The sequence below is a fragment of the Phocoena sinus genome, chromosome 16, assembly GCF_008692025.1.
Source record: "Phocoena sinus isolate mPhoSin1 chromosome 16, mPhoSin1.pri, whole genome shotgun sequence".
Lineage (NCBI taxonomy): Eukaryota > Metazoa > Chordata > Mammalia > Artiodactyla > Phocoenidae > Phocoena > Phocoena sinus.
In genome coordinates this window covers 50,661,342-50,685,329 of record NC_045778.1, presented here as the reverse complement: position 1 = coordinate 50,685,329, position 23,988 = coordinate 50,661,342, and the positions used below count along the sequence as shown (strand labels likewise).

Here is a 23,988-nt window from a genome sequence, read left to right as displayed (position 1 = left end):
ATCAGTTAGTATAAATATCATCATCATCATTGCCAGGTGGTGAAGAAATTTTCTAAAGCTACAGATGTTGAAACTAATGAACAATAAAATCTGTACCCTCTAGCAGTTTAAGGATATGTCCCACTGTATTTTGCTTCCATGAGTAGGAACACAGGATATGGAAAGAGGTGAGGTAAGAAATGTGTGGGAGCAAGATAATTGTTGTTCGAAGAAGCATGGTCTTAACACAACTCATTTGACTCCTAATGTTAAGTGGAAAGGAGACAAGGAAATCTACTTGTGTAGACCTTCCAGATAAACCCATCTGCATGTCAGTGTTAGCTTTGGATTTCATACCTCTACTGGTTTACAGTTTATTGAAAATGCCCTTGTACATGCTAATATAATTCTGATTATTTGGGTAGGGTAGCTGTTACTATTATCTCTGTTTTATTCTAGAGGAAACAAAGACTAAGAAATTGAGAACATGGGTTTTAGAGTCATATTGCTAGGGTTTGAAACCTGGCTTCTCCACTTCCCAACAGTGTAACCTAGGGTAAGTTACTTGAACTTTCCAGAGCCTCAATATCTTCATCTGTGAAATGGGAGTAATGAAGATACATACCTCTTAGGATTGTGTGAAATTATTCATGTAAACAAAGTACATGGTGTGGCAAATAGTATGTGTTCAATGAATATTTGTTATTGTTATCTCCCAGGGCCAGGCAGCTAATAAGTGGTAATGCTAGTATCTAAATTTAGATAATTGGATTTCATACCTTATGGCCTTTCCACACACCACCACCTCCCATAATATTAATAATGTTGACTCTGCCACTGTGATGATGTATGATCCATAACATTAGGACAGGTGGTCTAATTTGTTTTTCCAAAAGTGGTAGGAGATCCATCTAAAGTATCCCTTTTGGTACAGTTGGTACACATATCTGTTTCTCAGCTTCCTCAGTAAGAGGACAGCTGTGGCTTCAGGACAGAACTACAACAGAAAGCTCTGGACTTTGTTTCCACTGGTTGGAGCAAAGTGCTGAGGATACCAGTCTGCCACATGAGAAGACAGAGATAGCCTACATTAAACTGAACCAATGGGAGACTTGTAGTATAGTTGAAAAAGCATGCAAACTCTAACTAGTAAGTTGGAAGACTTGAATTCTAATCTTGGATCCACCTGTTATTAACTATATCTTGTAACATCTCTGAGCCTGGGTTTCAACATCTTTATTTATTCTTTATTTTTCTAGCTTTATTGAGGTATAATTGATACCCACATATTTACCGTAGGGATCCCAATAGTCATCCTTGTTGCTGTCACCTATTCATACAGTCCCTTTGTGGAAATTAGGAAAGGATGCCTTTTCCTCCAGGCAGAAGCAGCTTTGCCACTAAGGTTCATGAGCTTGGTGACCAGAGCATGTAGATTTCAGTCTCTACTAGCCTCCTTGGCCAGCCTTCTGGTGCACTGCAGAAGCAAACGCGAGGGCCCTGTCTGTGCCGTCTTTCCACTGCACAGGGCTGTTAATATCAAGTGAGATAATAAGTTGAAGGAGTTTGGTAAAGTCTAATTCCCTCTGTGAATGTAAAGCACTGATATCACACAAACACTACCTGATTTCAAATACCAGGATCCAAGGATGACTTGGGTAGACATTCTGACCATTGTCCTTCCCTTTGGTTCTGATGATCTTGGTGACTCGTTAACTTGTACAACACCTATTGTGTACGTCTGTAGAGACTGTGGCCAGGAAAGATTTTCTCCATCATTTTCAGGCCTGGACCAGCCTTACTCTCTAGATATAAGACTAAAATCAGTTCTTTTGATGATTCATCCTCTTGGAAACAATCATGTTGTTTTTAGAGCACCCTGGAGTGGGACTGGGTCTTCCCCATAGGTGGAATTTGGAATCCTTTGGTTAGAATTTATCTTTGGTTTTCAGGCGAAGGTCATTGTATAAAAGCTTTGCGTCAAGGGGAGAAAGAAAATTTTCTGAACCATAATTTGCCCTCTTTTCTCACCTCTGAAGCCCAAGCTATCTGCTGGGCTGTTTAGATCAAGTAGGACAAGAGGACCTGCTTGTATGGACAGGTAAATCACCTTTCTAAGTTTCCATTTTGTTATCTCGAATTAGGGACGATAACAGTACTTACCTCATAGGTTTATTACATGGATTAAATGAACTAATAAGTAGAAAGCACTTGGCACACAGTATATGCGCAATAAATGTTAGCTCTAATTACTAGGCTCCCTGCAGGATACTCTACCTGACTTTGAGGAAGAACAAAAGCATAAATTCCAGTGCCTTCCCTCAAGAAGCTTAGAGTTCTAGCTGGGGAATTAACATAATTATACCAGAAAAGGTAAATAGAAATGCAAAGCTATAAATGTGTGGTACAGATAGATGCTGTTTTTAGGAACTGGTGTTTGAACTAGGCCCTGAAGAAAGGTGAGATTAGGATAAGTAGAGAGGATGAAGAGGGTATGCCAAATGGGATCGGTAACATTAGCGAGGTTCAGGACCACAAGTAGACCAATTTGCCTGGAGAAGTGGGGCCAGTGCTATCTGAGAATATAGGTTGGGATTAGAAGGAGAGGACCCTAAATACTAGGGTAAATGTTTGCTCTTGTCCCATAGAGAACGATGAGTGACACGGTAAAACTTGAATATGGAAATGTCCAGCAGGCAGTTGGAATGCTCTTGGGAAAATGCTCAAAGCTGTAGCTAAAACTTTGGGGATGGAAGTTGAAATTGTGGAAGCTGGTGATACTTCTAAGGTAGCTCCTTGAGAGGTGCCTGTTGATTCCAATTTAATGAGGGCAACCTGTGAACAGCATTTAAAGTGAAATGGTGAAACTGTCAGGAGATTTGAAGAACAACTTAAAACATTAACTAGGTAGGGTTTGCTTCTCTGAAGTCTTTGCTTCCCAGGGGGAAGCTGTATCTAGTGACCAAGAGACTGAGAAGAAACTTCAGAAGTGAAGAACCAGGAGAGCAGTGTCTTCAAAGACAGTGGAGTACTGTTGTGTTAGTTTTCTCTTGATCTGTAACAAATTACCCCAAGCTTAATGGCTTAAAAAAAAAAAAAAACACCACTCATTTACTAACTTACGGTTCTGTAGTCAGCATGACTGTGGGTTCTCTGTTTAGGGTGTCCAATCCACTTTCAGGTTCATTCTTATTGTTGGCAGAATTGACTTTATAGGACTAAGGTTCCTGTTTTCCTTCTAGCTTGGAATCTTGGAGGGCCGTCTTAGAATTCTGCCTAATGCAAGTGTTTTATGAAGGATAAATGGCAAATAAAATAAGAATTGAAAAGGTGTCAGTTGGTCATTGGTGATTTGAGTAAGATCAGTAGCAAGAGCAGTTTTGGCAGGATTGTAGGGGCAGAAGCCAGATGCAGTAAGTTTGTGGAGTCAACTGGAAGTGAGAAAGAAGTAAAGCTTGGGGGCTTCCCTGGTGGCGCAGTGGTTGAGAGTCCGCTTGGTGATGCAGGGGACACAGGTTCGTGCCCCGGTCTGGGAAGATCCCACATGCTGTGGAGCGGCTGGGCCTGTGAGCCATGGCCGCTGAGCCTGTGCATCCGGAGCCTGTGCTCCGCAACAGGAGAGGCCACAACAGTGAGAGGCCCGTGTACCACAAAAAAAAAAAAAAAAGTAAAGCTTGGATTTGGTGGTTTCTTTCAAATGGCCAGGCTGGAATGGGAAGGAGGAAGTTGGACATAATTAACTAATGAACTAGGTCTCAAGGAAACTAGATGGAATGAACTCTAGGCTATAGATGGAGGGATTAGTGTGGACTTGTAGGGGAGCTCAGCTTCCTCTGAGGTAGGAGGAAAGCAAGTATGGGTGGGGATGCAGATAAGTTTGTAAAGAGAGGGTGGGCAGCTGAGAAATTGAGGAAATTACTGCCTAATATCCTGTTTTCTCTTAGAGACAAGGTCAGTAAAAAAGCAGGTGAAGTTTTGGAATTACTACTTTGTGGCTAGGAGGTTTTTCATAAAATTGCTGAATGAAATCAAAACTAATGGACAGAGAGTCAAGAAACATAAAGAACCCCAGGTGCTCTTCAGAGTGCCCACCAAACCATACCTGACTCACCTGGCTCCCCTTTTGCTCCCTTTCTTTTGTTCCGTTCTCAAACAGTCTGATCTAGAATTGCTTAACAGGTCCTTACTCAGAGGAGGTGGACTTCCTGCTAGTAAATTGCCTTAGGCTTTAAGATCTTAAAAGCTTTCTAGATTACTTAGGGGATATCTAATTTACCATCGTTGACCATAATGATTTTTCCTTCCTTAGGCTGTGAGGTCTTTGAAGTCAAGGGATTTAGGCTTTTTTCTGTCTTTGCACTTAGTGCCTCTAATACAAGTCTGGCACATAGGAACTCCCCAGTTTATTTCTCTAGCTTAGATGACCCAGACTTAAGGCTCCCCTCCCTATTTGGCCAGATTGTGCTATTTTTTCCTCTTTCCTTTAGAGAAGATAGTTAACCTTTACAAATACATGTATATGTTTTATAAATTTAAAGAAAGTATAACAAAAATGTAGAAAAGTGCAAAAATCATGTGGTCCGTTTTCTGAATTTTTAAAGTAAATACACTTGTGTAACAGTGTCCAGTTCAAGAAACAGAGTAGGGACTTCCCTGGTGGTCCAGTGGTTAAGACTCTGCGCTCCCAATGCAGGCGGCCCGGGTTCGATCCTTGATCAGGGAACTAGAACCCGTGTGCCACAACTAAGAACCTTCATGCCACAATTTAAGACCCGGTGCAGCCAAATTAAAAAAAAGAAAAAAAAAAAGGATCACCAGCATCCCTGCAGCCCCCTCCTCTTTTTTTAACATCTTTATTGGAGTATAATTGCTTTACAGTAGTGTGTTAGTTTCTGCTTTATAACAAAGGGAATCAGCTATACATATACATACATCCCCATATCTCCTCCTTCTTGCGTCTCCCTCCCGCCCTCCCTATCCCACCCCTCTAGGTGGACACAAAGCACCAAGCTGATCTCCCTGTGCTGTGCGGCTGCTTCCCACTGGCTATCTGTTTTACATTTGGTAGTGTATATATGTCCATGCCACTCTCTTACTTTGTCCCAGCTTCCTCTTCCCCTTCCCCGTGTCCTCAAGCCCATTCTCTACATCTGCGTCTTTATTCCTGTCCCCTGCAGCCCCCTTTTATATCCCCCGTCAATCATTATTGCTCTGCAGAAGTTACCAGCATGCTGCCTTCTAGCCCCATAAATTAGTTTTATTAGAACTTTATATGAATTGAATCATATAGTATATATTCTTAGGTGTCAGGCTTCTTTCACTCAGCGCTGTATTCATGCAGTTCATCTAGGTTGTTTTATAGAGTTGGCATCTATTCATTGTCTTTGCCTTATGATATTCCATTATGTGACTCTATCACAGATTTACTTATTCAGTCTATTGTAGATGGATATTTGGGTTGTTACCAAGTTTGGGCTATTATCAATAATGTTGTTTTGAACATGTCTTTTGGTGAACATATGTTTGCGTCTTTATTGGGCATATATCTAGATGCAGTATTGCTGGGTCATAAGGTGTGTGCATGTTTGCTTTAATAGATCCTACTAAATAGTTTTGCAATGTGGTTGTATAGTTATACTTCCATCAGCAGTATTTGAGAATGAGTTGCCCCACATCCTTGTGAATGTGTGGTATTGTCTGCCTTTTCCAATTTTAGCCATTCTGGTTGTATTTTATATTTCTTTGATTATTAGTGATGTAGAGCACCTTTTCGTGTGCTTTTTGGCCATTTGAATATCTTTTGTTAGAGTCTCTTGCCCATTTTTCTTTGGGATGTTCACCGTTATTAATTTGTAACGGTCCTTTATATATTTGAATTACAAGTCTTTTGTTGAAAAAATATATATATAGCATATATTTCTCCCATTCTGTGATTTTTCACTCTGACTTTTGGTAAACAGATGTTCTTAATTTAATTAGTTTAGTTTATTAAATTTTTCCTTTATAGTTATTGCTTTTGTGACCTGTTGAAGAAATTGTTGCCTGCTCTAATGTCATGAAAATATTCTTTTAAAGGCTTTATTGTTTACCTTTTACATTTAGACTCACAATCCATCTGGAATTGATTTTTGTGTATGGTGGGATAAGGATGAAGGTCTCTTTTTTGCCATATGGTTATTCAGTTTACTCCAATATCCTTTATTGAAAAGACCATCCTTTCTTTACTGCAATGTTACTGGGGTTTTTTTGTTTTTGGTTTTTTTTTTTGCGGTACGCGGGCCTCTCACTGTCATGGCCTCTCCCGTTGCGGAGCACAGGCTCTGGACGCGCAGGCTCCGCCGCCATGGCTCACGGGGCCAGCCCCTCCGCGGCATGTGGGATCCTCCCAGACCGGGGCACGATCCCGCGTCCCCTGCATCGGCAGGCGGACCCGCAACCACTGCACCACCAGGGAAGCCCTGTTACTGTTTTTATAAATCTGGTCACCATGTTACAGGAAGGGCGACCCCTTCCAGGGCCTGAAAGTGGGCTCTTGTCTAACGCTCAGAAATGAATTGTCCAAGGAAACACATGCGCTGACAAAGCAAGACACTTTATTGGAAAGGGGAACCCAGGCGGAGAGCAGCAGGGTAAGGCAGCCTAGGAGAACTGCTCTGCCACGTGGCTCGCAGTCTTAGGTTTTATGGTAATGGGGTTAGTTTCTGGGTTGTGTCTGGCCAGTCATCTCTGGCCCACAGTTTGACTCAGGGCCCTTCCTGGTGGCGCGTGCATCTCAGCCAAGATGGATTCCAGCGTGAAGGAGTCTGGGAGGTGGGTCGTCTCCTCCCTCTTTTGGCCCCTCCCGAATTCTCCCGGTTAGTTTTCAGAGGCAGCACCATGTTCCTTATCGGGACCTCTTGTAAGACAACTCAGGCAAGCGGTTATCATCGTGCCTGGCCAAAGTGGGTGGTTTTGGTCCACAGTTCCTTAACAACTATACATATGTGGATCTGTGTCTGGACTTTTTGGTCCATTTGTCTATTTGCTTATCCTGTGCCAATACCCACACAATCTAATTATTATAGCTTTATAATAGGTCTTGGTATCTGGTGGTGTAAGTCCCTCTAGGTTTATTTATTTTTTGCCACCTAGAGTGTGTTGGCATCCTTGCCCGTTGCATACAAATGTAAATTTAATTAAACAGATATTTCCTGAATACCTATTTATTATGTGCTAGGCACAGTGATAGATGTTGGGAATATAGCTGTCAATAAAAATAGGCCTGGTCCTTTCCTTTTAGTTGGGAAAGCCATTCAAATTAAGTGAGATGAGAAGAGGGCCTAGGACAGAGTGCTGAGGAACTCAATATTTAAAGTCCGTTAGCAAAGAAGACAGAGAGAGAGCTGTGTGTGTGCACATGTGGGCAAGCGAGTAAAACCCCAAATGTAAGAAAACCAAGAAAGGACAACATGAAGGAAGCCAAGGGAAGAAGGTATATCTAGAAAGTGTGGTCAGTTATGTCAATGTTGCTGCAAGGTCAAGCAAGGTAAGACTAACAAAACATCCTTTAGACTTAGCTCTGAATGGCTATTGTGAACTTAATGAAGCAGTTTTTGTGGAGGGGTAGGGTGTGTGTCTTTATTAGATTGTAAACTCTTAGATGGGAACAAAGTTCCTTGTTCACTTAGTGCTTAATGAATGTTATTTCATGATAATAATCCAATGATCTGCATACTGCTGAGCATCATAAAGGTCCAAAATTGTGCTCTATTTTATAACACTTCTGATTCTTGCAGCTGATGAAAAAGGAATTGCTCTTGTAAATGGAGGACAATTTAATACTCAAACCTTGGCTGTTTTATTTATTTTTATTTTTTAAATGAACTTTATTTATTTGTTTATTTTGGCCGCTCTGCGCAGCATGTGGGATCTTAGTTCCCTGACCAGGGATCGAACCCTCGCCCCTGCAGTGGAAGCACTGAGTCCCAACCATTGGGCTGCCGGGGAAGTCCCAAACCTTGGCTGTTTTAGATAATCAAAAACTATGCTTCATCCATCCATTCATTTACCCATTTATTCACTTATCAGCAAGGGTACATGGAGCAACCACCAACTACCTGGGACTCATAAGCACTGTGCTGGAGATGTAAGTAGGGAAAGAAAGGAAAGAAGGAAGCCTAGAAAAATGTATTTGACCCATGTATATCTCAATGAATTAACTTTGCAAGTGCAATCTCTATTTTTACAGCCTTCCATGACTACTCAAAAGGGGCCTATTGTTAAGCTTTGTGACCTAAAGACAAACTTTCAGAAAATGCTTCCTTTTTGGTTAAATAAAAAACAAGATTTCAGTAGAGAAGTTCTTTGTCTTTGTTAGGGGTCCTCCTATAATTTATTGTTTGCTTGGTATTTACTTACACCTTGGTATATATGTATGAGCCATTTTCTTTTAAATTTGAGTGCTCATTTTAGGAACGGAAGAGCAGAGATAGTTCATTTTCAAATACAATAAAATTATGTTAAGTATGGGCTGTGCTAATTATTTATTGTCATTTATCAAAGAGTCAGAGGCCAAAGTTTATTTTTCTTCATTGTGAGAATTATTAGTAGACCTGTACTTGGGGTCAAGTGGATTGATAAATGCCCAGGTAAACCATTTTCAAGCACATCTGCATAACTTAAGAATTTCTACTTTACCAGTAGTCTTGACATATTAATTTCAAATAATTTTTTAAAATCTATTTCTTAAAACAAGTCTTTGTAAGAGTTTTATGAGGGAACTTTTTTCTTTTAACTTAATTGAAGTACTTGAAAATGTGGAAGTTTGGTAGGTTAGGGAAGTATTCAGGAATAAGATTAGCCATGAGTCGATCTTTACAGACTCTGTAAGGAATATGGTTAGTATAGCACGTTGGCAGAGGTAAAGCTTTCTTTAGGAAGGTAAAGGAAGAAAAGAAAAAAGGGGAATATACGCTGAGTTCACGGTAGGAATAAGAAGATAATTTATTTAGTTCTTTTAAAAAGAGCTTTTGGCAGATTCATTCAAAATGATTTTTTCCTCTTAAATTGTTAGTTTTGGTTTTTTCCATAGAAATAACTAGAAACAAAGACTACTAACTGCTGCAAATTGGTAGTCTCTGGTCATACTACTTTAGTTGTAATTGGTGAAGAGGGGAAATAGAGAAATAAGACAGTTTTAAATGGTGCTTAACATTTTTAGTTCTAAGTCCAATCAGCATAATCATCAACTGACATTTACTCTGAACCTCTTGGGTGAATGGCACTGAACCAAATCCCACAAGAAATAATATCTTCTGCCTATGTGAGCATACTGGTAATTGAACTATTGCTCTCAGAAGCTATAGATAATACCAGTTGATAAGATGTTATGAGATTCCAGCCTTGGAGTTACGAGGTTAAAATAGGAAAAATGTACACTGGAAAAAAAAATTTTAGATAGAAACTGTATCTACTTTCTGTCTTGAATAAAGAAGTCACTGCCCTGTACAGTGAAACTCTAAACATGTCAAACATTTTTTTAATGTTTAACCAAACACTATTTTAGCTTAAAAGAGTTGCATTTTATTTGATTGATCATTGTATGAATAATGCAAGGTAAACTTTCATTTTGACAAGTAAAATAAGAAGGTGAGTTGATTTCGAGCATATGAAGTAGAATCTTGAAGTAAGTGATTTGTGCCTTCATTTCAAATACAAAGAAATCTTGGTGGATAGATAAGATGTCAAAAATTTGTGACTGAAACCTATTTTTAACCTGACCTCCAAGGTTTATATCATATTTAATATTAAGGTACTTTTCATTTTATAATATTAAGCATGTGCCTTTTAAGTATGGTCAGATTTTAAGTACCTTTCCCTAGTAGTCGGCCTCCTCCCTTCCTTATTCCTCCCCACCCCATCTCTTTTGCTGTGGTAGGGTTCCTATTGCTGGCTACCCAGTCATTACCATTCTAATACCATTTAAGGTAGCTCTGCTGGGTTTCTTTATTTTGAGTCCTAGAATCCAGTTTCTCTTTTAACCTGGCCTCCTAAATCAGTTGACAAATCGGTTTATTTTCCCCCGTGTTCATCTTAACAACTCGTGATTTAGATTGGTTAGGAAGATACAATGTAATCGGCACAACCTCTTTCCCGTGGAATCAGTATTTTGGAGACTTCCTCCTTTCCTAGCGGAACATTCTCCAGTCGGGCAGCGGACCTAGCTAAGGACTTCAGCCCCCACAGTTCCCTGTGTGCGCATGCCCTCTCTTCTTACAGTTGTCAAAGTGCTCTTGCCAGAGCGGTCACATAATCAACCTGAAAGAAGAAAATAAATACTGTACACTTTTTAATTTTATCGATCCTTAAAAACTGGACCCTCAAAGGTAACTGCTGCTAAGAATTTGTTACTTGAGATTGGGTGATTGCATGTAGAGGAAGATCTATTGTGTGTGGGGTGGGGGGAGGGGAAGGAGGTATCTATTTCTCGGACTCTGCTGTAAATAAGAAAAAAGAAAAAAAAACCCAACAAACAAAAAACCCACCCAAAGGAACAGACTGTACAAGCAGTTACTGACATTGCATATTAACTTTGTAAATGTTATTTTCATCTATTGCTTATCTTTTGTTTAAAAGGGTCTTATTTATTAAAGATGGGTCTTGACCTTGACCGAGTGAATTTATGCAGGCAGTGAAATTCATGTCTTTAAGAAATGTTGAAAAGAGAAATGGGTGTTCCTGGTATGATAAAAAAATTTAATTTAATAAATATATTAATATTACTTATAGCCTTAAAATATTCTGAGTCTAGCTTACTTTTTGGCTTTTTTGCTATAGTACAGCATTAATTTTTCCACCACAGATATATAGTTTAAACTGAAGGCATTAACAGAAAGCATTGATACAAGCATTGGAAAAGCTGAGTGATATTAAAATTCTAATCGAATGCATATTTCAGCCATGATGATATGGCTGTTGTAAAGACAATTCTAGCACACTGGAAGAGACTCAAATCCCAGATTATAATGGTTTACTGCAGCACTGCTTAAACCAAGGATGAAAATGTCTCTTTCTGTGTCCATTTCCTTTGGTAGCAATAGAACTTTGTGCTGTTGTGAATCCAAGCTCTGCTTGCTTCTTTGTCATATTTTACAATACTGATCAAAGCCATTATTTTAGACGAAGGGAACTGAGGAACACAAAGTCAATCTTAAGTAGGTTTTATTGGTAGTAGCTGGCAATTTGTGATGTGTATTATATTGGGTTGGGTTTTTTGGGGGTGGGGGTCAGGGAGGGAGGAGTAGAAAGGAGAATAAGGTGGCTGTGAAGCTTTTCCTCGAGCCCACTATTTTGTCTATGTATTAAACTTTGAAATGAAAGATTAACCATTTTAAAGATACTCTTTAATAAAACAGTAGAACTACTTTTAATCCCATTTCTTAGTCTGACATATGTTGCTTAATAGTTGGGAGGGGAAGCACAGACATTTTCTAACACATTTATCTTATAACATTTATTATCGTGAGAATGTCCAAAGACAGAACTTCTGTGTGTATCTGAATGCCCTTTACAAGTGTCCTGAGAAAGATGCTTTTCCAAGTATCTGAGTTAATTAACTACATTAAACATATTAATAACTTTGTTGCAATTATACTGAATCATCATCTAAAAATAATTGTATATTTGGTCATATGCTCCTTGAACACTTCGAAATACTTGTTTTCAGGGTCTTAGCACTGTAATATTCATATATTTAAAACAATTAATGTGCTCTAAGGGACAAGCTAACTCAGTGATAACTACGTATATGGAAATCTCCTGGTTTTGAGCGATGACTATTTTCATCCTTGAATGATAAAACATGCTGTATGGCAGAGGTGAATATAGCCCTTCTGTGCGAAATGGAAAATACCATACTCTCCTTATATGGCTAAATGAAGCAGTGATGGCAATGCACTATAATTACAATGTATGAGAATTGGGGACTTTGTACTATGCTATTTTTAACACGTTAGATAGCATTTGGTAATTCAGGGTCTTCAAACCATAATCTTTCACTGCTAATACTAGTGATAAGAGAATGGATTCTAAATTTGCCAAAGTCTTGTGACCAAGGCAGTAGCAGGAGGATTCAAAAATGAAAAATCTGGCAACCCCAGAATTATCTTGACTTTCTACTTAAATCTCAGAGGGATTTTTTAAAAGCCCCGCCCCCACCCCATCTCATAGTCACAGTCCCCCGCCCCCTCCCTCCGTCCCTCCGTCCCTCCCTCCTCCCTCCCTCCGCGTCTCTTTCTCTCTCTCTCTCTCTCTCTCTCTCTCTGACCTTAAATCCAACCAGAACATTTCTTCACTCTGCGGAGAAATTCTCAGGCTCCTGTTGAGACCTGAACCACTGAGATGCCAAAAAATCTCTTGTGAGGCAGAATTGGAGACGAGAAAATTGGAGAATAAGCAGAAAAACCCTAATCCTTAGAGTAACAAGAAGCAAGCACTTGAAAGTGTTTCAGTAGATTTTTACCTCTTTAAAAACAATGTGTTTTTTTTGTTGTTGTTTGTTTTAATGTCTCCTAACAAAATGGAGTAGCTGCAGCTCCTGGGAGGCCAGAGAATGATTGTGCAGCTGAGTCCTCCTCCTAACAAATGCCAAGGATTTCCTCCCTCGTGGTTCGCTGCTGCTAAATGAAACAATTATCGAGGCAAGAAGGCAGTTTGCTAATCAAGGGGGATAAGACTTCTGTTTCTTTAAAGTGCCGGAGAGGGGGGTAGAAAGGGTCGTGTGCGGTGTCTTTTTAACCTTGCTGAAGGACGCAGCAGTATTTATTGACGTATGCAAATAGCTAGGGGAGGGTGGTGCTTGGGAAAAAACAGGAACCAGAATCGGTTTCTCATTGCAGGGTGAACGCTCTGAGTTCCGGTGAAGGGAAAAGAGACGTGGCGAAATTGCCGTCTTTCTGTCTTATAAGCACATCTCTCACTAATACAGAAAAGGAACCTAGACATCAGAAAGGGTGAAGACGCTCTCAGAGTATTTTTAGAGACCTTGCATGATATCCCCCCCCCCGCACCCCCCTCGCTCCCCCAGCCCGACCTGTTCTTCTAAATGGGAGATTATGGATTTGCATTGCAATTGGCTAATAGCGGTGGCACTGGATTTTCGCAAGTAAAACACCCGCCCGCTTCAGCAAGGGGCATTAACGAACACATTGACAATAACGCGTCTCTCTTTTTTCCCGTTTCAGCTGCGCAAACCATGCAGGATGATTTACTGATGGACAAAAGCAAAACCCAGCCCCAGACCCAGCAGCAGCGGCAGCAGCAGCAGCAGCCCCAGCCCGAGCCCGGCACAGCCGAAGCCCCGTCCACGCCCCTGTCCTCAGAGACCCCCAAGCCGGAGGACAGCAGCGCAGTGCCGGCCCTCAGCCCCGCCGCTGCCCCGCCGGCCCCCAACGGCCCCGACAAGATGCAGATGGAATCGCCGCTCCTGCCGGGCTTGGGTTTCCACCAGCCCCCTCAGCAGCCGCCGCCGCCGCAGGAGCCCGCGGCGCCGGGCGCGTCGCTGTCGCCGTCCTTCGGCAGCACCTGGTCCACGGGCACCACGAACGCGGTAGAGGACAGCTTCTTCCAGGGGATCACGCCAGTCAACGGGACCATGCTCTTCCAGAACTTCCCTCACCACGTCAACCCAGTCTTCGGAGGCACCTTCTCCCCGCAGATCAGCCTGGCGCAGACCCAGCACCACCAGCAGCCGCCGCCGCCGCCCGCACCGCAGCCCGCGCAGCCTGCGCAGCCCCAGCAGGCGCAGCCCTCGCAGCAGCGCCGGTCGCCCGCCAGCCCCAGCCAGGCGCCCTATGCGCAGAGGGGCGCTGCCGCGGCGTACGGTCACCAGCCCATCATGACTAGCAAGCCGTCCTCGTCCTCGGCTGCCGCGGCCGCCGCGGCCGCCGCGGCCGCCGCCTCGTCCGCGTCGTCCAGCTGGAACACGCACCAGAGCGTGAACGCGGCCTGGAGCGCGCCGTCCAACCCGTGGGGCGGCCTGCAGGCGGGCCGGGACCCTCGCCGGGCGGTCGGCGTGGGCGTGGGCGTGGGCGTCGGGGTACCTTCACCGCTCAACCCCATCTCGCCGCTCAAAAAGCCCTTCTCCAGCAACGTGATCGCGCCGCCCAAGTTCCCCCGCGCGGGCCCGCTCACCTCCAAGTCCTGGATGGAGGATAACGCTTTCCGGACGGACAATGGTAACAATCTGTTGCCATTTCAGGTAATGCTCCAGTGCATCTGCACACGCCTTCCTTCTCTGCTCCCTTTGCCTTGTCTTCCCTGCCATTTAATAGGCCGTTGATTTTTGTTCTTTAAAAAAGGCAGCGATGTTCAACTGCCCTGCCCTTTTCCAGACCCTTCAGTTCACTGGGGCTGTTCCACGACCGGGGACAAGGGTGGGGGAACACTGTGACTGCTGGAGGAATCGTATATATGCACCCTGACAAGATAGAAAAGAGCCTTTTTCTTTTAGCTTATTTTTTCCTTCATCGTGCTTGTGCCTCTTCTTTTCACCTTCGACAAGAAAAGCTGCAAGTGTATGGCAGGGTGCCGGCATAGTCCCAGGATGAGTAGGCTGAGATTTCTGTCGTTTTAAGTAGCTACACATTTCACGTTATGCAATCCCGGGCTCAGGGTGCCTCATGAAAGCCATCCACTCCCAAACAACTCTGGCCCCACTCTTAAAGGGGTTAACAGCCCTTGAGTGTTGCTATTTCAGACAGTTGCATATGCTCAATTAAACTAATGTGAACACATGTGTTTATGTCTCGCGAAGGTGCTGGCATCATTAATAGCAATCAGCATATTGCCCCTGCCGGGAAAATTATGAGTGTGAGATTCCAATAAACACTGGAACTCTATCAGGGACCAGGATGGAAGAGTGGGAATTCTAGGGATAACCCTTCCTATGTTACCTAGAAGGAGGACTTAGAAATTGTTTTTTCCAGAGGAAAGAGACAATAGGATGCGACCTTCAGAGCCATATTGCAATGGAGACTATTTGCTAGCTAGCGCTGAAATATTTAAAGCTGCAGTGTCCTTCAATTGGGTTATTTAAGAAGACAATGCAGATCAATTACACCATCTGAAACTGGGCAAAGTGAAAGTCTTGCAACTTTAATGAAAAATGAGCCTTGTGTCTTGGTGTTAAATGCCAATGAAAAACCCAGGAAGTGCCCCAGACAAAAAGGTTGGAGTGTCCTTATTCTGTTCTCGCTTTCTGATCCAGTGTATGGCCACATCGGTTGGCAGTGTCCTGGACATCTTGAGTTGGAAAGGGGTGGTAAGGGGGAGCGTTCACTGGAGGGCTTTGTTCTCAGGTAAACATTCACCCTTCACTTACAAATTGATTTGGCCATACGCTGGGAGGCTCAGTTAAAAAAGAAAACAAGGAAGGAGAGAGGAGGGCTTTGGATAAGACCCAGTTTGGATCTTTGGATCCAAGGAAATGAAACAGAAATCCTTTGAGCATTGCTGAAAAATGGCAGAACCGACATTTGGCAGAGTTAGTTTAAAGCATCAGGTGCAATTGGAGGCTTCATTTTATTGCTCTTTACATTTCAGATGTGATGTTTGGCATGGCTTCCATCCATGAAGGAGGAGATAGGGTTATTAAGAAGCACATGATTCTCTAAACTAAAGCAAGGATTTTTAACCTCAACAGTTCAAGGGGGGGGTCCCTGAAACTCATAAATTATGTGTATGAGAGTTTTTAATGAGACAGTCTTAACACATTTTTACAGGGGCCCTTCAGGAATGGAAGAGTTTAATATTAAGGTATATTTCTCCCCATTTTTCTAAAGTTTGTTTTAATAAAATGAAGAGACTGCGTGCTGGGATTAGATCCCTAGAGAAAAGGAGGACTCTACTTTCTGGAATTTCTTTGTGTGTGTGTGTGTGTGTGTGTGTGTGTGTGTGTGGTGGGGGGCTGGACAGGGAGGCTGCATTTGGTAGGAGAGCCCCTCTTTTTCTAATAGTCCTTCGTATTATTCTGATGATCTCTACCCAAATCCATTCTTAGAGGATAACCTAAAATCTAACAGGGAGGTTTTGGGCCTGGAAGCTGATAGTGTAGACATCAATTATCTTTTTTAAGAGTAGAATCTGAATACAACTAGCTTTTGATTATCTCCAGAAATGGGAACTGGGGAGAGATTAAATCCATAAAATTTCCCCCAAACCGATATTGACAAGTTATGTGGGGATTGCCAGTTGTTTCTCAGCAAACCATTTACCAGCCATGCTAACGAGAGCCAGATGGACTGGATTGAGTTTGGATTCTTGTTTTTCATCCCTGGTAGTGCTATTGAGTAGGGAAAGATGGCCAAAAGATTTGTAGGAGGAGAGATTTAATTGAAAATTGAGCTTTATAAATTTGGCCTCAGGAAGAATTACATGGACTTTATGTCTCATTTCTTTTTCTTACTTAAAATGGAGCTTCAGGGTTTTGAAGCAATATTAGAACCAGAGTAGGAGTAACCTGGCTGTGTTTTGGCTTGGAAAATTATCAGACTTGGTTTGTGTTGATAAGCATATTAAGTTTGAAAAAACAAAAACACCTTGAGTCTCGTGTGCAGAATTTTACATGTTTATATATTTATTTAAATCATTTTTCTACAAAAGAGAAAATAACTTAAGTAGCTCCTAATGACTTTTTAAAAAATTATTTTGACAAATAAGATTTTTTTCTTTAAATCTAGGACTGTATTTCATAGAATACCAACTTAATTTTTTTATTTCAGACTCTTTGAGCTAAAAGGGGCTCTTAACAGTAGTAGTGATCTACTCTAATGTATCATAATATTAAAAAAAAATCCATTACCCACCCGCAGCAGTGCTGCTTCACTCTCTTTTGCCAACCCACATAATAGGATATTTGGAGCTTTACTTCTGTGGTTTATATTGTGAAAGCAATAACTGTATTTGAATGTGATTTTTCAAACTGCACTGTGCTTTCTTATGCCCTTCCCTTAATTCTAACAAAGTTGATTGGTTTCTCTGGGTTGGGGTGGCTGCTTCCTTAGGGATTACTTGTATCTAAAAGCCACCTCATTTCTATAAATAAGGAAACTGAGGTCCTGAGAGAAAATGGCGTAACTTGGGTAATAGCGCTTTGGCTAGTTTTGTTGATGTGTGTCCTTAACTTCCTTGTAGCTCTAGTGCTGTCAGGTAGACTTCATTTATGTCAGGTTCTCTTTGGGCTCCATTCAAAGGGGCTTACTTATGGAATTATCTCATGAGATTCTGTATCTGGCTCTTAGTGATGTACCATCCACCAACTCAAAAGCAGTGAGGGGGCTTCCCTGGTGGCACAGTGGTTAAGAATCCGCCTGCCAGTGCAGGGGACACGGATTCGAGCCCTGGTCCGGGAAGATCCCACATGCTGCGGAGCAGCTAAGCCCGTGCGCCACAACTACTGAGCCTGCGCTCTAGAGCCCGTGAGCTACAACTACTGAGCCCGTGCCCCACAACTACTGAAGCCTGCGCGCCTAGAGGCTGCGCTCCGCAAGAGAAGCCGCCGCAATGAGAAGCCTGCGCACCGCAACGAAGAGTAGCCCCCGCTCGCTGCAACTAGAGAAAGCCCGCGCAGCAACGAAGACCCAAGACAACCAAAAATAAATAAATTTATATTAAAAAAAATTTTTTTTTTAAATCAGTGAGGTACCCCACCTGGGGTATCATACATATGCTTCATTCTCTATTTATGTAAGACAGAGAAGCTTAGTTAGGTTTGTAAAAGGACTAGAACAGAGGTGTTTTCTGTATGTCGCGAATTTCAGTTTAAATAGTGTTGTTGTCCAGAGAAGTTTAGAAGGGACTTTTGAGAGCACCTATTCCACTACTCTGCTCATTTTCCAGAAGAGGAAATCAAAGTTCAAATATGTGAAATGACTTGCTCAAGTTCAGGTGGGTAGTTTCTATCAGAAGCAGACTTTGGAGGCAGATTGCCTAGGTTCACATCTCAACGCTGCCAGTTCCTGGGTTTGTAATCTTGCGCAAATTAGGTATATATGTTGACCCTTAATTTTGTCATCTGTAAAATGGGAATAATAATAATTACTTGGTTCATAGGAGTTCAGATAAGAAACTGCATGTAAAGTGCTTAGCACAGTACTTGGCCCATAGTAAAGTACCATATAAATGTTGAGTTGTGATTATTGTTATTTTAATGATGGCCAGAGGCTCTGCGTGATCTTATCTTAGTATGGATTACTGCTTTTTCATCCCATGCAATCTGAAAGACCCCAAACTTCTATGTAATGTTATTTAGTCTTTTTTTTTCTGGCTGAAGGTACCCCCTGGTTACTATAACAACGTGATAATCCACCATTTACCTATGACCTGGGCCCTTTGCTAAGCACTTTACATGTAGTTTCTTATTGGAACTCCTTTAGGTATAGGACTATTATTACCCTCATTATCCTGACAAAGAAATTGAGGGTTAGTGCGTTTACATTATTTCCTCATCATCACACAGCCAGTAACTGGCAGAGTTGGGATTTGAACCCAGGAGATCTGCCTCCAGAGCCAGTGGACATCAGTTAACAGTGCAGTGTAGAAGGAGGAGACTGGGCAGCATCCGTACTTGACCTTATGATATACTCTGGAGATTGTGTTGTTAGAATATATTTTATTGAGAGGAACAGAGGAAGAAAAATATAGTGCCCATACGTATACTAGATTCAACAGTAGTCAATATATTCCCCTATTTATTAACTTATCTATGTATTTTTGAATTTGTATTTTTGGAAAAAAATTCAAATTATGTTCTGCTTTCTCTCTGCGTTTCTGCCTTTATCCCGCCCCTCTTTTCCTACCCCAAATTGAAAGCCACTGTATAGATTTTATATTTCCTGGCATAAGTCTGCTTAAATGTAATTTAATGTTGATTGTGCTGGTGGGTTATCTATAACAGAGAAAGAAATTCCTTACATGAATTCATGGGAGTATAAATTATTTTGAAAAATAAATATGCCTATTCATAATAAATTTTGAAGAAACATCAGTGTTTTCAACGAGCCTAGGCTACTTCTTTTGGAACCATCTTTTCAGGAAGTAATATAAATTGTCTAGTTTATGCTTGCTTTTGAATAAGGATACTATGACCTAGATTTAAAGCTAGAGACTCTTCTGTAGTTGGTTTCTTAACTACTGCTCCAATGCAAAATCACTTAAAGTCCACCCAACTCTACAAACTGTTTCGGAACTTATTGTAGCGTGGTTAATATGTATGCCAGCAAAGCCACATTATCTATATTCTATTTAAAAGAGATATTGGTTAGGAAATATTAGAAAGTTTTCTATGCTACTGAAAACATTTATCTAATATAAACTGTTTACTTTAAAATTGCATGTTGAAAAGTACTTAGCTCTAAACTCTTCATGACCTTGCAGCAAGTTGATATAAAAATATGCTCTCAGAAATGTAATGTGTTTAGATATCCTCTAAGACAAATTTCTGCTTAAATAGCTTTCTCCACTGGTTGGCCTATTTTGCTCTCTTTCAAGGGCTGCACAAGGTGTAATGTTCGTCCATTTGGAAGGTGTCATTGCTCAGGTGGTTTTTGGCGTGTTTTGATCTGCAAGTGTCAAAAGATTATGGCTTCGTTACTACAATATGAAAAATCTGATGCAGCCATGTGGATTTTACTGAGGAAAGGAATGGAGGGGAGTATAGAGTAGTGGGCAGCCCATTAAGCTTGGAATGAGGAAGACACTGGTTGAAGCCTCAGCTCTGTCACTGGTGATTGGAGTCAAGTCATTTATTCCATGTTTCTTTTTCCAAGAAGTCTGCAAAAATGGAGAGAGAGAGAGAGCCTATCTTCTGGGTTTGCTTTGAGAATGTATACAAAATGTTCAAAAAATTAGATACTGTTATGACTCTTAAATGCCTGCCTAACCACCAGTAATTAGACACAGTTCGAGTTTAATAGAGGAAATATTTATTGATAGCTAGTAGTCCAGGATTAAATGCTAGTTGATGACATCTGGAAATGGAGAAGGCCTAGAAAGATGTGTCCAGCAGGGATGGAAGAGCAACGAAGGGCTCTTTGTATGTTATGGTGACTGCCTGTCCTAGAAAGCCAGTCATAGTGCTCTGAAAGTTAGGGAGTATAGAGTTAGTCACAAGGATGGTGTATATTTGTAACTACCTGCTTCTGCCATGGCTGACTCACCAATGCAAATGTGAGATTTTGGTAATTCTGGAGCTCCAAAGGCTCTGATTTGAAGTTCCTTTTCACCACTTCCCTGAAGACCATGCCTGACTCTCTGTAGAGGCCAGCATGGTTGTCAGAGATAGAATTCAGTATAGAGGCCCAAGTTTGGATCTTGAGAGTTGAGGAATGTAATATAGCCACAGCTTCAAAGATGCTTTCCTGGGGAGATTGCTGTGCTAGCAGTAGTAGCCAGCCTTAACAAGGAATTTTCCGCAACTGGTCCTTATACCTTGTACGTGGCTTGTTCTCTGGGGGTTCTGTTATGCTTCAGTTCTTTTACATTTAGTTTTCATATCCTTCAGTGTTCATTACAGGTGCTAGGCATGTAAACTTATGTGAAACCATTGTAATATTTTGACTTAACTTGATGTGGAAAAGTACTAGTGAATTAAAATAATAAATTAGCATCTTAGAATCAACACCACTTTTCTTTCCCCAGAAGCACTATTATATAATTCTCAAAAATAATGACTATATGATATGAATCCTTGTTGGCAGTCTTCAGAGGAGAGGAACAGAAATGGGTACCAAACAGCCTTTGTATCATTTGAAGTGATCATAGAATAAATGTACACAGAGGGAAGGAAACTTTGTGTACTGATATTGTTGTGTGGTTAAGACTGTTGTACAGCCAAATATCTTCATTCTTCAAGTGTTCAAACTTATTTCAAAGGCAAGATCAAATTCAAGAGAAAAAAATGTAACTCCCTATCTTTAGTAATTCAGTGCAACGAATTAAATGGACAGTGCTACCAACTGAACCAGTGTCTAGAAGTTCATGAGCACTTGGCACTTAGTAGGTGCTCATTACATGAATGACTAAACATTTAAATACAAGTTGCTATAGTTTTGTCCTTTCTACAATACAGTATATTTAACATTTTCAAGACAGATTCTCCACTATAGCATTTCTTTACAAGATGTTCACAGAATATGGAAACATAGGTGAATGTACAGAATGTTATAAAGGACATCTTCAATTTGTAAAAATAGAAAATATCTGGCTTTTCAGACTTTATGGACATCCCATAGTTTCTAGGCTGTGAATCTGTTTGTACTTTGGTATGCTAAGAAGTAAGCAGGGTTCTTGCTTTGACATTAGAGATTTTGGCAACCAATAGATGGGAATATTAACTTGTATCCTATGAGTTAAATTTTTCTTTACCTCTTCACTGTTCATCATCTCATTCTTGTGGAGTTAACTTACCCTGTCATGGTGGTCTATTTTATTCCTGTCTTCCCAAATCAAGTTATTAATACTGGAAGTGATCAGAATGAGGGTCAGGATAATTCTGACAATAATACTTAGAAATATTAAGGTGACAATTCTTTGGTCTAAGAGGTTGACAAAGAGTAGGTTATAGTAGGCCCATTCAGCTAGTCGTTCGTTTGAAGATTGTGAGATTGGAAAGCAGAGATGTAAAGGGCAAAAGACTTTCTATCTTAAATATATGGTAGAGTTTTGGGACTAGCTAGGGATTTAAATAATTCAGAGGAAACATTTGAGTGATCTGACACTCTAACCCCCTACTCAAAGTCCAGGAGACCCAGTTCTTAGGTTTCAGATAGGCAGCAATGAAAAAGGACAAGAAGTGAGTGTGCCCAGAAGCACCTCTCTTTTGCAATCTGCCGTGGAAAATTTCCTTTCCTCTTTTGGACTAGAGAAATATAAACTAGATATGCAGGGGATTAAAAATAGTGAAGACCAGTGAGGTTTATGAATAAAGTTTGTGGGGAAAGGCTGAGAGACAGTTTTTGGAGCATGAATCTTTTTTTTTTAATGTGTTTGCATTTGATTTTATGGGTAAGCTAGTCAACTTTTTGCCACATTGTTGTTTAAAGTGGTTGTAATCAATAGTAGAATCCTGAGTTCAGATACACAGTTAAGAAGGATAGCGTAAGCGGTATTTTTGTTAAGCACATATCTATTACAGGATTCCCTGATCAAAGGGATAGGATTTACATTAAGTATCTTTTGGCATCGTCATTCGCAGTCATAATCCATGTACTCCAGCTTTTGGGTATTGTATTATTTTTGATGTCTTCTCCAAATAGATTCAGCTAACAAATACATGGGACTCTGCATGTCAAGCACTGGCCTCACCCTTTGCACATAAATTATCTTATTTAATCCTTACACGTTCTTGTGAATTAGGAATTATCATCCTACTTGAGACTCAGAGAATATCACCTGACTAGTAAGGTGACAGGAGGAGTGGAAATGTAGGTCTTTAGACTCGATGTCCAGTTCTCTCATTTTATTATACCCGCTTGCCTCTTATCACTTATCATCTTTCAGTGTGTCTTTGATGTTGCACTCTTTCCCCAGATCTTCCCTGATTCCCCTCATCCCCCATTGTCTTTATAGCACTCCTTACTGTCTGAAGTGAGCTGGGTTTGTTTGTTTGTTTCTCCACACTAGAATGTAAGTTCCACAAGGGCAAGGACCTTTTTCACTGTAGTGTTTTCAGGGGTTGTGACAGTACCTGGGATATTTTAGGCACGTGGGAAATGTTTGTTGAATGTGTTAATGATTTACATTTACAAATGATTGATAAGACACATACTGGTCATTTAGATGTAGCTAGCAACGTAAGAGCAGTTTCATTTTATAAACATTTACCTGGCTGCTACCAGAGGTCAGGCACTAGGGATTAAAGCTGAACCATATCTGGTCCTCAGACAGCTCCCTGAGAAACATAAATTAAAATACAGGATGATAAGTTTTATACTTGTGTGTGATATGCACAACAAAGAGAATGTATACTTGCAGAGGAAGGAATAATTAAGTTTGTGTGTGGGGGGAGGGAGGGTTGGGAAGTCTCCAGGAAAGTCTTTTGTAATTTAAAATACTTTCGAAGTTTTTCTGATTTTGAAAGTAATGCATATTCACTGTCTAAAACTTGAGGGAAAAACAATTGCCTGTAATTCTGTTACCCAGAGATAAGTACTCTTAATGTGTTGGTGCATTTTCTGCCAGTTCTCTCTTTTTTTTATGTATATGTATTGTGTACTTTATATGGTTGAGATGATTCTGTGTAAACAATTTTATCGCCATATTTTTTAGCTTTTCATATCATTAATTTTTAAACATTTTTTATTATTGCATAATAGTCCATCACAGGAATCCACTGTAATTTAACAAATTATTTCTGTATTTGGAGGATTTAGCTTTTCAGTTTTTAACTGTTAAACATAATGCTGTCATGAACATCTTTGGGCATTTTAAATCTTTATTCAGAAGTGAATGGGTAGGGTTCCATAGACAGACCAGGGCATGGGGGTAGAGGTTGCAGCAAATATTTATTTTAAGCAGAGGGAAAAACAGGGACACAGGTAAAAAACAGCATGGTGTGTTGAGGGAGCAGAAGATTCAGCATAGGGGTGAGGCAAGTGAGAGATGAGACTAGAGATGTAGGTAGGGACCACATCACAAAGGACATTCCAGCATTTCTGTGCCTTCAACTTTGCCCAGTAGGGACACTGAAGGATTTTTTAAAAAATTAATTTATTTCTGGCTGCATTGGGTCTTCGTTGCTGCCTGCGGGCTTTCTCATTGCGGTGAGCGGGAGTTACTCTTCGTTGCGGTGCACGGGCTTCTCGCTGCAGCGGCTTCTCTTGTTGCGGAGCATGGGCTCTAGGCGTGCAGGCTTCAGTAGTTGTGGTACGTGGGCTCGGTAGTTGTGGCATGCGGGTTCAGTGGTTGTGGCACGCAGGCTCAGTAGTTGTGGCTCGCAGGCTGTAGAGCACAGGCTCAGTAGTTGTAGCGCACGGG

General features: G+C 41.1%; 1 protein-coding gene across 4 annotated transcripts in view; it reads left to right on the top strand.

Annotated features, from left to right (window-relative positions):
• Positions 1 to 23,988, top strand: part of CPEB3 (cytoplasmic polyadenylation element binding protein 3) — a 179,220-nt gene that overhangs the window by 16,290 nt on the left and 138,942 nt on the right. For 2 of the 4 annotated variants that reach the window (XM_032608004.1, XM_032608000.1), the window contains exon 2: positions 13,200 to 14,215. In XM_032608004.1, the coding sequence (XP_032463895.1) occupies positions 13,211 to 14,215 (1,005 nt within the window). In that variant the 5' untranslated portion in view covers positions 13,200 to 13,210. Of the gene's footprint in view, positions 1 to 12,325; positions 12,969 to 13,081; positions 14,216 to 23,988 lie in introns of those variants that run through there. The other 2 variants (XM_032608001.1, XM_032608003.1) reach the window with 2 other exon arrangements.